The following is a 16587-nucleotide window of genomic DNA, read 5'->3' as shown; positions in this document are numbered from 1 at the left end:
TTTGGAAATTGTTGAATTTTCTGACAAGTCGGGGTGCCTGACCGCCACCAGCGGCAGCGCGTAACCAGTGGGCCGACGATGTATTTCTAAGTCCAATTAGATGCCATAAATTCATAATTGGTATCCGTATGAATTGGTTTGATTGTTTGAACTTAGTTTCATTATGATAATCACTTGATCAAAATTTGAATTGACGATCCGACTGTTGGATCGTCACCAAACTTTAATGCGTTATAGAACGTAATATTTGAGGATAGATGGAATTGATGGATCCGGAATCCAACATACGGATCTTCCTGAATTAGATTTCTAAGTTAGTAAAAGTAAGTGTTAACCGCGACCTAATTCTAGCAATTGGCGGAGATCCGACCGTCGGATTGCGATGAGATTTTAGTATGTTGTTCTTTGAGCATAATTTGAACCTTAGGAAGTTACAGATCTAGATTATGATGTGTGGATCTTACGGATTAAATTGCTACGTTGTGGACCCCACCGTTGATGGTTGGTCAACAAGTCTTGAACCATTTGAATTACTAAAATTAGTATAACTAGAGACTCAGTAAAGCTTTGTGGATTTGTCTCGGTGAGTGACTTTAATATATGTGATATGGTGATTACCCGATTCCTTATATTAATATCCTTTGTGGCTATGACACGGTTTTATAAATGTGTTTTCTGTTACAATGTGATTCTTTTATAATTGACCATCGATCTATTTTTATTAAATGTGATTTGATTCATGGATTGGTAATATTTGTGAAAAAGTGATTCGAATTGCATATTGAATTGTTTTGTAAATTGAAGGCTAGTAGGGGACTATGACCCTACTTGGTTAATCCGCGTTAGGGAGTCACTAGTGGTCCTGCTTCGTTAATCCGCGTTAGGGAGTCACTAGTGGTCCTGCTTGGTTAATCCGCATTGGGGGACAATACTACATATGGATCACGCTTGGTTAATCCGCATTGGGCGATCCTTATGGCCATTTATACTTAAGGGGTGATCATGCTTGGTTAATCCGCGTTGGGTGATCACTGCCTAACAGTTCTGTAGGTGTGACTCTACTTGGTTAATCTATGTTGAGGGGTCACTACCTACCTGATTATCTTGACCCTGCTTGGTTAATCCGCATTGGGGGGTCACTAGTGGTCCTGCTTGGTTAATCCGCATTGGGAGACCATACTATATATGGATCGCGCTTGGTTAATCCGCGTTGGGCAATCCTTGTGGCCATATATGCTTAGGAGTGATCATGCTTGGTTAATCCGCATTGGGTGATCACTTCCTAACAGCTGTATGAGTGACTCTGCATGGTTAATCTGCATTGGGAGGTCACTGCCTACTTGGTTACTTTCTTAGGGGTTGCCGGTTTTTTCATTCCTTCATTGCCACAATAGATTAGATTGAACCCCAATGAAGCAACATGTGTGTATAATCTATCAAATGCAGTTCCTGTACGAACAAAGTCAAGAACATCAATCTTAAATTGAAAGCACGACAATCAGGTCAAATCTCAAGTTAATTTCAAATACAACAACAACTACAAAGCCTTTTCCTACTAAGTTAATTCCAAATAAGAACGTAAATATATAACTAAAGTAGCTAGACAGTGGAACGCTAAGACAAACAAATAATTAACAAATGAATTCATTTCTAGAAATATATAAAACAGTAGTTAAGTTCACAAACATACATGCTGAGCCAAAAGTTAGCTCCTACCAATGGAAATGAACAGCGCTGCATCTACGATACTACCACCATCAGATATCCTGGACTTCAACTCTTTTGACCTACCACCATCATACATCCTGGACTTCAACTCTTCCTTGATACACACTCAATAACTGAGGTACTTCATTTATATTTCTGGCCACAAACCTCTCCAAGAAATACTTCTCCGCAGGCACCAACAAAGAATACAAACTCACATTTTCAATCCCCTTTATCAATCCTTTCAACAATAAAACTTTAACAACTGAACACCTTGGAACCAATCTCTTCTCCAAACTTAAACAGAGGACCAGCGGGCTTTTTGCAATCATTTTTGAAGACCACCCCATCTCGTTCACTAAAAATTCCAGTGCTCGTATTAATTTCTTCTCCGAGACAATCATACAATGAGGCTGACTCCTGAAGGCAGCGAGAACATCATCCTCAGACCACCCCCACCTCTTATAAATTTTGCGAATTCGATTCCATACAGACCTATTGCTACCACACAATGCGTTCATTGCTAACACCGAAGTTGATTTTTGCAGATCAAAACCCATTTCATTAAGCTCATCCACAAGTTCACTAAAATCTTTAGGCTTTAGCTTTAAAGTGTTGGGTTGACAAGTAAGCAACAGAGAAATGCAGGATTGGGGTATACCTGATTTTTTCAAAACCTCAATATTCGGCGCCACCTTCTTGGAGTGGCCTTCAGCGAAAATCCAGGAGCCGCGCTTTAAAACGGTAACGACATTTTTCTGAGGAAGCAGACTCCTAAGGAAATCATAAGTGGGTGCAATCCGTTTCTCCAAGCTCGTAGACAAAAGCTTCGGTCTATATGCCAGAGTTTTTGCCAGGTCCCCCTTTGAAACTCCTAGAGAAGCGAAAAACTCAAGCTTTGGCAAAAGGGTTTTCTCCGGATTGGAGTTAAGAACTGGAGAGTGATTCCTGACGATGCTGGAGATCTGGGTCTCAGAGAATCCATGGTTTCTGAGAAGGGACAAAACGAAGTCTGCTCTTTTGGGGGATCGCAAGTTGACCCACTTAGACGCTGAGATCGCACCTTCCGGGGACAGCCCACATGAGTTTATGAGGTAATTGACTGTCAAATCGTGGTGGGTTTCTGAGATTTCTGAGGTGAAGTGTCTGCAGAGTAGCAGATTTTGAAGAGGAAAACGTGAGGTTTTTACATCTCCAACGACAAATCGTTTAAATGTGGAAGTAACTATGCAGGAAGATGGAGAATAACAAAATCTGAGGGTAACGACTTTCAATTTGGAAAGCAATACCATCGTTTCAGTTAATCAAATTTCAAATTTGGAACTGGAAATGACCCCAAAAAACCCTAGCAGGTCTTCCGCTCACTGGGTTTTTGGTTTTAGCATATTTCAATTTCATTTCTTTTCCTTTGGAGTTTAATAGAGGTTAGTTTTTAGTTATGGAATTTATTTAATTATTATTTCTAACTATTTGTTATTCTATATTTTTTTTTATCATTGGTAGATGGCGCATTATCGTAATAATTGAAAAAAGTTGTGCTTATATCTCTTTATGTGGGTACGATCTACACCGATTTGTTTTTTCTCTAACAATTAAATATTTAGCCTACTAACATTATTATTCTAATAATAAAAAAATTGGTCATGTATTGCATACGATTGAAACCCAATTTCTCTTGTTGGAGTTATAATCCTATAAAATTGGAATCAAGCTAAACTGTTCGGCCATGTCCTTCCACTTAACAGAGAGCAAGGCTGTTACGTCGTATATTTGAACAGAAAAAAGAACAATCCCGTGAAGTTGTAACAACCCGTCCCGATTAATATTACGGATTTAGGAATGGAAGGGTATTTTGGTAATTTCATTGGGATTGGGCTAGATATTTTAAATTGTTACTTTTGGGTCTTAATTTGTGAGCCACGTGGGGCCAATCCTTACAAATTTGTCCCCCAGCCCACTATTCCATCTCCCTCTCTTCTTTTCCTCTCCTGTGACAAACCACACAACCCTCTCTCTTCAATCTCTCTCTCCCTTGTTGCATCTTTCTTCACCCGAACACCCCACACACATGCATACACACATTCCCTCCGACGAACCATCACCCACCACCATCGTTCGACCTTTCTCTCTCCCTCTCTCTCTCTCTCCTTCTCTGTGAAGCATAGAGACCACCCAAAGTTGCTTAGCACACCCACACGCCAGCAAGTTTCACTGTTCCCGACTAGGTAAGGCTCAAAATGCCATCGCTCATTCTTCCTTTTCAACGTTCTGGGTTATTTTAAGGAATATAAGTATTTTTTGGGGACGTTTGACATAGAAAAAACCAGCTTGGGGATACTTCACCAGATTCCAGCAAAAAACCGAACCTTGCAAGCCATTTTACGGCCGACTCCGGCCATGACTAGCCACGAGATAGATACGTTATTCTTCCTTGTCCCTTGGGCTTTATGTTGGTATATTGTAGGACTCGTTTTAGTTGAGTTTTGGGGTTGAACAGAGCTCGGGAAGCTTCGGCTTTCTTCTTCCTCGAAAATCGGCCAACCCAGCCTGAAATGGGTCAAACCTAATCCACAACCCTAGGCCAGCCCAAACCTTTGGGCCATGGAATCCGACCCAAACTCTTAGCCTAAACTCTGTTACCGAGGCCTAACCTTATTGCCCAAAACCCCCCAGCCCAACCTAGAACCCTGGCCAATGCATGGGTCCGCACATGGGCGCCTGTCTTGGCCGGCGCGCGGAACACACGCCCCTCCACCGGAGGTACTGTGGATGGCGGAGTCGGGGACTTATCTGGCCAACTTTCCGGAGACCTAAATCAGCGCGTGGCAGTCCGGGCCGCTGCCCTATGGCAGTGCGTGAGGGTGCGTGGGGGTACCCGAGGTCCCCCGCTATGTTTTTCGACGTCCTGAATCTCTTTATGACGTCCGTTTTCTGAAATTCAATCGTTATTATAGAGTTTTATTAATTTGTACCTTCATGTGCTTAGGTGCAATTGTTTATGGCGTTTCCATCTTCTCTAGTTTGCACGATTCTTCGACAGCAAAGTGTCTGTGAGTGGACCCCTTCTAAAATGCATATTTTACTATTAGAAATGCATACATAAAAAGCATGATTTTATGGCTACATTTTTTGAAACGTTTATGAGTAAATTGTTTTCACGCTTTATGAATTATCATGCTTTATTGACTTTATGTTCTTTGTGGTATATATGATTGATGACTATATACCTACTTATGAACATGTGTGTGTGTGTGTATTTCAAAATGGAGCTCAGTAACTAAAACGTCATATCGTAAAACCACGTTCATAAGTAGGTATATAGTCATCATATATATATATACACACATATATATACACACACACATTAGAAATATAATGTTAATGTTTTTATGTGTTTATTTAGTAGTTATTCATACGATCTGCCTACGGGCGAATGATACTTATATATTGGCTTCAGTCGGGTGATGTAAGAGCTTACTGGTGAATGATACTACCTACGGGCAAATGATACTTATATATTGGCTTCGGTTGGGTGATGTAGGAGCCTACGAGCGAATGATACTACCTATAGGCGAATGAAGTGTTCTATATGCCTTCGGGCGGGAGATAATACCACTACTTAGCCCACTATATATAATATATGTTTTTGCGAAGGTTTTATGACATGCTAGGGTTTTTGGAAAACCTATTACATATTATGTTATTGAGTTTTCATAAACTTTGGGGGTTAGTACGTTGTTGATTAACTATTTTAGTATTACTTATATATCAACTTGGTTCACTCATGTTTTGTTTTGTGCCCCTTCGGGACTTAGAATCGAGGAGTACAATCCCGGCGTCAAGGCACTCCCACATTGGCATCTTCGAATCCTCTCGGGTGTAGGACCCATCCTTTTGTTCATTCAGTTTTATATTATTCATTTTAATGTCTCGGATTAGTTGTATGCTCTAAACACATTCCACAATTGCATATTCATTATAATTAAATTTACAAGTTTTATTTATGTCGGTTAACTGTTTTTAGTTCTCATGCATCCTAATATGGCTTTGTCACATTCGAGTGTCGGCCAACACATGCCTAACATGGTGTTTGGAGAATATCAGGGTCGGGTGTGTCAAAAGTCATCTCACCTTTTAAGCCCATCTCAACGAGCAATCTCCTTCGTCATGTCTTTCCAGTTTGCCACCACCTCCACTACCGTATCACAAAAAAAACCTCATTTTCATGTCCCACTACATAGCCTAGAAAGCTAATCAAGATTGATTTAGTGACGTCATAAAGCTAGCTATGGCCCAAATTCTCTTTATCTTTGGTCACCATTTGTCTGAAAGGCCAAAACGAAGAGATTTCTTGACAAATGCTTGGATTTGATCAAAAATTAATGCTCTTGTGGGTGTAAAGACACATGTTATAAAATTAGGTTGGAGACATGGAAGGAAGGAGACGGCCACTTGGGACAGCAGATCCGTGCCTGGGTTTTTTATTCCTTATTTTTCTATTTTGCTTTAATACTAGGGGTAGGTTCCATATGGTTATCGAACCAAAACCCTCGTACTAATTACCGTACCAGACTTTTGGTTTGACAAAATCTATTACCATTACTATACCAAATTTTTAGTATACCAAAGTTCGGTATTGCCAAATAGTTCGGTTGGCATGTATGGCAATGGTAATTACCAATTTATTTTGGGACAAAATCTATTTCTATTTTTTTAACCCAATTCAAGGGCAAATTTTTTTTCTTTTTTTTTTTTTTTTTTTTTTTGTACCTTTATCTCATACATTGTAGTTTAAATTCATCTATTATTCATCATTCACAATTCACACATACAATAATTCAAATGATGCATCAAGATTCATGATGAAAATTAAGCTTACAATCCAAATAGAAGTTACGTACCAAAACAAATAGAAGTTAACAATCCAAATAGAAGTTAAAGTTTCAAACCAAATGAAAATTGGAACTAAACTTCAAAAAGTAAAATTCATTGATCAATTCTTCAAGCTTAAGATGTCAAAGCTTTTGGAGGAGGCATTGAATTTGTAGAAGATTGAGCTTGTGTCAAGTCTACATTACAAATAAAGAAAACATATTAGTAGCAAGAAGAATTTAAGTTGAAAACCATATAAAAATTAAAGCATATCTTACTTGTTTCTACTTCTTTCATTTTCTTGTAAAATTGAAGCATATCTTCCTGTGGTTCCGTACAAAAGTTTACTTCATCCATCCTAAACCAATCACTAATACACACTGGTGCCTCTACCATTTTAGGAGTCAAGAATGCCTTAAAAGGGTCCACAACCTTAATCTCTAGGCTAAAAGCATTTTCACTAGCAACGGTAAAAGTGGGGTTTGCAAAGATATCCTTAACTACTTGTGAAAGAATTGAGAACCCTTTTGTGTTTGAATTCCACCACATCAAGAGATCAAAGTCACCAACAACAATATAAGTAGGGTTTTATTTTCAAATTATTGGAATTTTATAAATATATATAAAATATATTATAAATATGCATTATAAAATTATATATTATATAATTTTATAAATGATATATTATATTATATTTTTGGTACGGTATGGTAATACCATGGTAATGGTATCCATTACCAATACCGTACCATGAAATTTCTGTACGGTACAATACTGTACCATTACCGATTGGCACAAAATCGGTATGGCATGGTTGGCAATTCGGCAAAAAAATCCACCCCTATTTAATTCTACTTAGTATTGCAGAGATTTATCCGTGTATCTGAAACACCGGATGATAAATCACATGCCATTATACAAGTGAAATTCTATAATATTCTTTAAAATCAGTTTCGCCCCAACTTTGTCCACTCAAATGGTCATTTTCCATTCCATTTAGTTTTAATTAGTTTTAAAAAAAAAAACTTGCCCCAAAGCGTCCCTAGGTGGTTTTGGAGACGTCAGTAAAATTGCCTCTATTTTGTGGGAGTAATTAGGCTCCATTAAGGCGCACCTGGGTGGCTGAGGTTGTGAAATCCCGTCCCCGGAATTTTAGTATTCATTATGTATCTCGTAATTTAAATTCGTATTTCACATTTATGTTAATTTTATTACTTAATTTTAATTCCGTAAATTTTGGGATTTAAATCGAATAGTTATCGGGTTTGAATTTTCGTAATTAATCTTTAAGATTCATTGACCTTTCGAGGTCACAAGTAACGTTTTCGAATAGATCTCGAAACCACGAGCACATAGGCAGAAACCTTTTGGGAGTCCAGGTTTTAACGGTGTAGTTATGGACATTTGAAGTTGTTACTAAATTATAGATTTTAAGTTTATTTTGAAACTCCCACCTTGTGGGAAAGGGACCAATGAGATAAGAGAGTGAAGGACCAACTAGAAATGGGAGAGAAAAGGAAAAAAAAAAAAAAAAGGGAATGGTTGCTGCCAGGTGGCAACGGGAGAGAAAAGGAAGGGAAGAGTGACCAGTGGGAAGGGAGAGGAAGGAAGGGAAAGGAGAGACCCAAAAATGGTTCATCTTTCACCCTCAAACCACCATTTTTGACTTGGCCATATCTTCTTCATCCAATTCCGTTTTGGGTAATCTTGGTGTCCATGGAAAGCTCTTAATGAGTCTTACATCCCTGCATTGTTAGATTTCCATTTTTCCTTTCCATTTTTCTAGGTCGAAGCCACAAAGTGCCGAGGGTTTTCCGGCGAGTTTTCTCATTTTATGGTGATTTCGACAATGATTACCATCGATCATCACTACTAATAGACTCCCCTCAACCCCTGGAGCAAGGCTCAAGCATTGGATGAGGCGTCGGAGTTCGTTCTGGCGATGAATCGAGGAACACCTATTTCTAGGGTCTCTTGTGGGTTTGGATGAAATTGAGACACTTCCTGGCTAAATTAGACTTGGCCACAGGTATGAAAATTGCTCCCCTAACTGAGATATACTTGCCTGTAAAATTTGGTAATTTTTGGAAATTGTTGAACTTTCCGACAAGTCGGGGTGGCCGACCGCATCCCGCGGCGGCGCGTGACCAGTGGGGCGACGATGTCTTTCCAAGTCCAATTAGATGCCCTGAATTCATAATTGGTATCTGTTTGAATTGGTTTGATTGTTTGAACTTAGTTTCATTATGATAATCACTTGATCAAAATTTGAATTGACGATCCGACCGTTGGATCGTCACCAAACTTTAATGCGTTATAGAATCATTATGATAATCACTTGATCAAAATTTGAATTGACGATCCGACCGTTGGATCGTCACCAAACTTTAATGTGTTATAGAACGTAATATTTGAGGATAGATGGAACTGACGGATTCGGAATCCGACGTACGGATCTTCCCGAATTAGATTTCTAAGTTAGTAAAAGTAAGTGTTAACCGCCGCCTAATTCTAGCAATTGGCTGAGATCCGACCATCGGATTGCGATGAGATTTTAGCATGTTGTTCTTAGAGCATAATTTGGACCTTAGGAAGTTACAGATCTAGATTATGATGTGTGAATCTTACGGATTAAATTGCTAGGGTGTGGACCACACCGTTGATGGTTGGTCAACAGGTTTTGAACCATTTGAATTACTAAAATTAGTATAACTAGAGACTCAGTAAAGCTTTGTGGATTTGTCTCGGTGAGTGACTTTAATATATGTGATATGGTGATTACCCGATTCATTATATTAATATCCTTTGTGGATATGACATGGCTTTATAAATGTGTTTTCTGTTAAAATGTGATTCTTTTATAATTGGCCATCGATCTATTTTTATTAAATGTGATTTGATTCATGGATTGGTAATATTTGTGAAAAAGTGATTTGAATTGCATATTGAATTGTTTTGTAAATTGAGGGCTAGTAGGGGACTATGACCCTGCTTGGTTAATCCACGTTAGGGAGTCACTAATGGTCCTGCTTGGTTAATCCGCATTGGGGGACCATACTACATATGGATCACGCTTGGTTAATCCGCGTTAGGTGATCCTTATGGCCATTTATACTTAAGGGTGATCATGATTGGTTAATCCGCGTTGGGTGATCACTGCCTAACAGTTCTGTAGGTGTGACTCTACTTGGTTAATCCGTGTTGAGGGGTCACTACCTACCTGATTATCTTGACCTTGCTTGGTTAATCTGCATTGGGGGGTCACTAGTGGTCCTGCTTGGTTAATCCGCATTGGGAGACTATACTATATATGGATCGTGTTTGGTTAATCCGCGTTGGGCAATCCTTGTGGCCATGTATGCTTAGGAGTAATCATGCTTGGTTAATCCGCATTGGGTGATCACTTCCTAACAGTTGTATGAGTGACTCTGCTTGGTTAATCTGCATTGGGGGGTCACTGCCTACTTGGTTACTTTCTTAGGGGTAGCTTTGCTTGGTTAATCCACTTTGGGGGGCCACTTCCTGTTTGGTTACTTATGTAGGCTTCGGCCAAACTATGTCCCTCTAACCCTAGTTTTTAATGTACATATGAACGATGGTTTTTTGAGAATCTTGACGGTTTGAATGGGAAAAGTTGTTGGATGTCTGGGTGACTCATTCGAAGTTGATAGAGACTTGACTATGTTTTCATATTTACAAACTTATATTTGAGGTTTATAAACTGTGATCGATGGTCTTTCTTTTTATTGATTATCACATATTTGTATTATTGTCACTCACTCGAGCTCCACAGCTTACCCAAGTTCCGTTTGGCTGATGCACCATTTCCATGATGTAGGCACTGATTTTACATATGACAGGTCTGGATAGATTATGAGAAACTGCTTGATATTTTGGTTCCATTGAGTGGTCCGGAATCTAGGCTCTCGCTCATTCCTATAAGGTTAGTCTAAAACCCTAGATTCGAGTGAATGAGAATTACCCACAATAGACCTTGTTAATATAAAATAGATTTACCATGTTATTGATCATAATCCAAGTAGGAAATTATATAGAGTTCCTTGGTTAAATTTGTGAAATGATATGTTACTGCATTCATTGATTAACATAATTAAATGCTAAGATCATGTATCTTTGATTCATGAATTGATTGATGGGATTGTGGAATGACCTTGGTTATGGTTGTTATTATTCTGATTATTTTAGTTGATCAATGTGGCCTGAGAATAATATGTGCTTCATTGGTTATTTGATATGTTACATACTGTGGATGGAAGTATCGTGCTGAAAACATGGAATTTATATGATGGATGGAATGAGAATCTTGAACGGCATGTTGGTTAGTTTTGTAGCCCTGAACTTGGTAATGTCATGCATGTCAAGTTCTAATAATTGATTACAGAATGCTATGTATTCCAGTTAGAACGCACTAGAATAAATGTCTAAATTAGTGCACGACGAACTACAAATGGCTTGATCCCTAATGAGGGTACGTAAGCAGTCTAACGAGGAGTTTAGATGCAGTCATAAAGTATACAAAAAATTACTATGTGATTCGATTCTCGAGTTGTGATTTGCCATATCCCAGAGGCGAGGTATGTTAAGATACGAGTATTTGGTGATGTCACGTGTCGATCCTGGACGTATGTCGGGATCGGGGCGTGACAGAGGTGTGCCTCAAGGCATTTGATCGGTCATCCTTTTTGTCTAAAAGTTGTCGAAATCTGGAAAGAAAAAAAAAAAGAAATTGAAATCTGGGGTTTTAGTTGCATTCGGAGAAGATGAAGAAGAAGACAAAATTGTTGGCTGATATTTCTTTATTTTAATTTTTTGTTTCTCTAAACTGTCACTTCTGACCAATAGCTATTATCTAGCATATTTCTTTCTGTTTGGTTTTTATTTTTAATACTAGCATATGCTCACACACTTTATGTGTGTGAATGTTTTTTTTATTTTATTTTTGTCTTTAAGATAAGAAAAGGGGAGAAAGAGAGAATGTGAAAATGGGGGGGATGAGTTTTTGTTTTTTTTTTTTTTAAATTAAAGATTTGTTAGGATCACATGTACATTATGTTTTTCAAAAAAATTGTAAAATTTAGTTTGTGCAAAATTATTTTATCTATAATTTTAATTTGTATAGAAGAAAAAAATGCATTTTCATCCTTTTTTAGGTAACGAAAAATTTCATTAATATGTAATTTAGATTATTTTATAAATCTCAAATGACTAAAAGTTGTGCAGAAAGAAAAAAAAAAGACTTTTATACTTTTTAATATTATTTTATAAATACCAATAAACTCAAAAAACTTTTATACTTTTTAATATTATTTTATAGATCCAAAAATTGTGTGGCCAGTTGAAAAAATAAGGCTTGTTTTATTAACACTCCACATTTTGTTGGTTATACCCCACATACTTAATACACCCATATTTACTTTTTAAATTAAAATTTTCTTAACACATCCCACATATTTTCCAATACTAACCTCACACCTCACATCTCATACACCCCACACCTCACATCTCACACACCCCACAATCATCAACTAATTAACCACAATTCAAACTCTTCATCTCTTTCAAACAAAAGAATAATACACATTTAAAAGACAAGAAAGATGAATTAATTGTTGTATAAAATCTCCATCTTGCCGTTTGATTTATAAACCTGTCAAATTTTCTTGAATGATCACGTTGGATTCTAAGAAGCCCAATAGACAAATGATAGGAACTGTTCTTATAAAGTCATGTCAATTCCAACCAGCCAAAAAACATTGAATTTCTTCATTATCAAACAGCCACAAGAATATTACATTTAATTACATCTTAAAATTTTACAACATTCTCCAATTTTCTTCATATTTCTTGGATTCCAATTTGAGCAGGGCTTTACAAAAAGTCAATTTTTTTATTTCATTATTCAAATAATATTTTGAATGTGAAAATCAATTAATGAACAAGGAGCAAAACTTTATTTTTTTTGTTCCGTTCATCAAAAGATATTTTCTTCATCAACATGTGCGTTTTTAGGGGTTTGTTCTATAATGGAGAGTACGAGTAGCTATGAGGGCTCAAATAGTCATTTCATATTTGAGTTACAAGTTGTTTAACATAACATTTTTAAGTGGAATATATTCAAAAACATGTATAGTGTTAATAAATAAAAACCCAAAAAAATAGCATCATTTTGTTTTTATTATTCTTTTGTAACGTTATACATTGTTCTTGTTTTTCTCTTTTAAGACTCTACCTATACCACCAAAATATTATACATAATATATATGAAAAAATTTAGATTCTGTGAGGCTTCACCTCACGCTTCAAGGCTTTCGCCTAGGCCTAGCTATACATGAGACGCCTCGCCTACGCTTTCGCCTTTTAAAATTTTGGTCTCAATTCATTGAACATTTTGTCAAATAGACGTTAAAGTAAAAAGGTGCATGAACATTTCATCTTTGACACCACCTTTCACCCTCATCCTGCCTGTTTAAAAAATTCCAATTCCATTTTTTACAACTGTAGTTCAAACGCTCATTTATCTTCATGCGGAGCAGTTAATATCGGAATGTGAGACTAAATATGGATCATATATCAACGACACGATGGGGATAGACGAGTAATGTGGCTCAATGATGGGGATAGACACTCGGGTGCCAATGCCGACGAAACAAAGCGAGGTACATCACCTACATTTCCCGACACAGACCTCGCCAATACGTAGTTCTCCACATCTTCAATCTCCTTTATTAATCCTTCAACATCGAAACCTAAACAACAGAACACCTTCCGAATCAATCTCTTCACGAAACAGAAACAGAGGGCGGTTTTGGCGATCATTTCTGAAGGTCATCCCATCTTGTTCACTAAAAGATCCATTGCTAGCATTAGTTTCTTCTCGGACACAATCATACACCGTGGTGCCGCCTCAGAGCAGAGAGAACATCCTCGGACCAACCCCACCTCTTAGAAACCTGGCGACTTCGATTCCATACAGACCTATAATTTGATAAGGCAAGTGGTGAAAATACAGCACAAGGGAATCACAATGGCACAATGATGCTTACCCAGGCCATGGCCACTGAGAAAAGGCTAGCTTCCACAGGCACTTATTAACAGACTAAAAAAGAAGAAAGTATTTATATCATCAAGTTACTAGCCGCAGATAGCGATTGGATTCATTGGAGAGATTCCACCAAAAATCTTCCCCATCATTACTATCAGACTAATGCAGACAGCAATTGGAGTCGTTTATCCACACACAAAGCGATTTCCAATTACAAATCTTATCAAAGCCTGATCTTTTGTCCCTTGGAAAATGCAATAATCAGCGACAAGAGCTGCCTTTTCATGTTTAATAACGCAAGCTATGCATAAATTCTTACAAACACAAGGGAACCACAATGACAGTGATACTTTACCCAGCCATTGCCACTGAAAACTAGGATGCTGCTTGTGGAGGAATATCATTAGACATTAGTAGAGCATAACACAGACAACTCGCAGACAATCGATGATATCTGACACAACTGATAATGTGAAAATTCAGACAAGTTGCTTTTGTATTTTTCATCTCCAGAATAGATTATAATGTGTACAATCTACTGAAGGCAGTTCCCAGACGAACAAACTCAAGAACCATCTACAGTTGAAGGCACCACAACCACGGAGCAGCGCATGTCATCATCAAGCTGTTTTCAGATAAGTTAACAAGATAATGCACTGTTAATTTGTTACACCTGGACCTCTACTTTTCCTTGCAGACACTCCCTAATTGAGGTACTTTGTCTATACACTTGGAGTTTCCATCCAAATAGGCCTAGGGAATTGGACAAATTCAGCTGCACATCTCCTAGCTAGTTCCTTACCATGAAATCTAACCCTTGCACATGCCACTTATTTCCCTCCATAGCACAAAGAACTCGAGCGCGCGCGCTGCACACACACACACACACACAACCCTTCCACATGTCACTTATTTTCCTCCAAAACACAAAGAATGCGCGCGCCGCACACACAACCCTTCCGCACGCCACTTATTTTCTTCCAAAGCACAAAGAATGAACGCGCCCACACACACACACACACACTGCATGGAGTTGCAGGTTTTTTCATTCCTTCATTGCTACAATAGATTAGATTGAACCCCAATGAAGCAACATGTGTGTATAATCTATCAAATGCAGTTCCTGTACGAACAAAGTCAAGAACATCAATCTTAAGTTGAAAGCACCACAATCAGGTCAAATCTCAAGTTAATTTCAAATACAACAACAACTACAAAGCCTTTTCCCACTAAGTTAATTCCAAATAAGAAAGTAAATATATAACTAAAGTAGCTAGACAGTGGAACGCTAAGACAAACAAATAATTAACAAATGAATTCATTTCGAGAAAAATATAAAACAGTAGTTAAGTTCACAAACATACAATGCTGAGCCAAAAGTTAGCTCCTACCAATGGAAATGAACAGCGCTGCATCTACGATACTACCACCATCAGATATCCTGGACTTCAACTCTTTTGTCCTACCACCATCATACATCCTGGACTTCAACTCTTCCTTGATACACACTCAATAACTGAGGTACTTCATTTATATTTCTGGCCACAAACCTCTCCAAGAAATACTTCTCCGCAGGCACCAACAAAGAATACAAACTCACATTTTCAATCCCCTTTATCAATCCTTTCAACAATAAAACTTTAACAACTGAACACCTTGGAACCAATCTCTTCTCCAAACTTAAACAGAGGACCAGCGGGCTTTTTGCAATCATTTTTGAAGACCACCCCATCTCGTTCACTAAAAATTCCAGTGCTCGTATTAATTTCTTCTCCGAGACAATCATACAATTAGGCTGACTCCTGAAGGCAGCGAGAACATCATCCTCAGACCACCCCCACCTCTTATAAATTTTGCGACTTCGATTCCATACAGACCTATTCCTAACACACAATGCGTTCATTGCTAACACCGAAGTTGATTTTTGCAGATCAAAACCCATTTCACTAAGCTCATCCACAAGTTGACCAAGATCTTTAGGCTTTAGCTTTAAAGTGCTGGGATGATAAGTAAGCAACAGGGAAATACAGGATTGGGGCATACCTGATTTTTTCAAAACCTCAATATTTGGCGCTACCTTCTTGGAGTGGCCCTCAACGAAAATCCAGGAGCCGCGCTTTAAAACGGAAACGACATTTTTCTGAGAAAGCAGACTCCTAAGGAAATCATAAGTGGGTGCAATCCGTTTCTCCAAGCTCGTAGACAAAAGCTTCGGTCCATATGCCAGAGTTTTTGCAAGGTCCCCCCTTGAAACTCCTAGAGAAGCGAAAAACTCAAGCTTTGGCAAAAGGGTTTTCTCCGTATTGGAGTTAAGAACTGGAGAGTGATTCCTGACGATCCTGGAGATCTGGGTCTCAGATAATCCATGGTTTCTGAGAAAGGACAAAACGGAGTCTGCTCTTTTGGGGGATCGCAACTTGACCCACTTAGACGCTGAAATCGCACCTTCCGGGGACAGCCCACATGAGTTTATGAGGTAATTGACTGTGAAATCATGGTGGGTTTCTGAGATTTCTGAGGTGAAGTGACTGCAGAGTAGCAGATTTTGAAGAGGAAAATGTAAGGGTTTTACATCTCCAACGACAAATCGTTTAAATGTGGAAGCAACTATGCAGGAAGATGGAGAATAACAAAATCTGAGAGTAACGACTTTCAATTTGGAAAGCAATACCATCGTTTCAGTTAATAATAGATGATCAATTTCAAATTTGGAACTGGCAACGGCCCCAAAAACCCCTACCAGGTCTTCCGCTCACTGGGCTTTTGGTTTTAGCATATTTCAATTTCATTTCTTTTCCCTTGGAGTTTAATAGAGGTTAGGTTTTAGTTGTGGAATTTATTTAATTATTATTTCTAACTATTTGTTATTCTATATTTTTTTTATCATTGGTAGATGGCGCATTATCGCAATAATTGAAAAAAATTATGCTTATGTCTCTTTATGC

At 38.1% G+C, this 16587-nt stretch overlaps 2 protein-coding genes across 3 annotated transcripts; both read right to left on the bottom strand.

Moving 5' to 3' along the window:
* Positions 1-1385: 1385 nt before the first annotated feature.
* Positions 1386-16498, bottom strand: LOC137748705 (transcription termination factor MTERF8, chloroplastic). Of its 2 annotated transcripts, none has more exons than XM_088681096.1 (2): positions 15007-16498; positions 1386-1449 (listed from the first exon to the last, which is right to left on the bottom strand). In XM_088681096.1, the coding sequence occupies exon 1, from the start codon at positions 16314-16316 to the stop codon at positions 15114-15116; it is 1203 nt and encodes a 400-aa protein (XP_088537222.1). In that variant the 5' UTR covers positions 16317-16498; the 3' UTR covers positions 1386-1449; positions 15007-15113. The 2 variants fall into 2 exon arrangements, with proteins under 2 accessions (XP_088537222.1, XP_068344984.1); XM_068488883.2 differs by lacking the exon at positions 1386-1449 and adding an exon at positions 12759-14765 and having other exon boundaries at positions 15007-16497.
* On the bottom strand, positions 1610-3108 carry LOC137748954 (transcription termination factor MTERF8, chloroplastic). The gene has a single exon (XM_068489141.2). It carries the CDS (start codon positions 2997-2999, stop codon positions 1797-1799), a length of 1203 nt encoding a protein of 400 aa, XP_068345242.1. The 5' UTR covers positions 3000-3108; the 3' UTR covers positions 1610-1796.
* Positions 16499-16587: the final 89 nt, after the last annotated feature.

Source organism: Pyrus communis, chromosome 2, assembly GCF_041283825.1.
Source record: "Pyrus communis isolate YQ-2024b chromosome 2, ASM4128382v1, whole genome shotgun sequence".
NCBI lineage: Eukaryota > Viridiplantae > Streptophyta > Magnoliopsida > Rosales > Rosaceae > Pyrus > Pyrus communis.
Note: the sequence above shows the minus strand (reverse complement) of the source record. Positions and strands in the feature narration are given on the sequence as shown.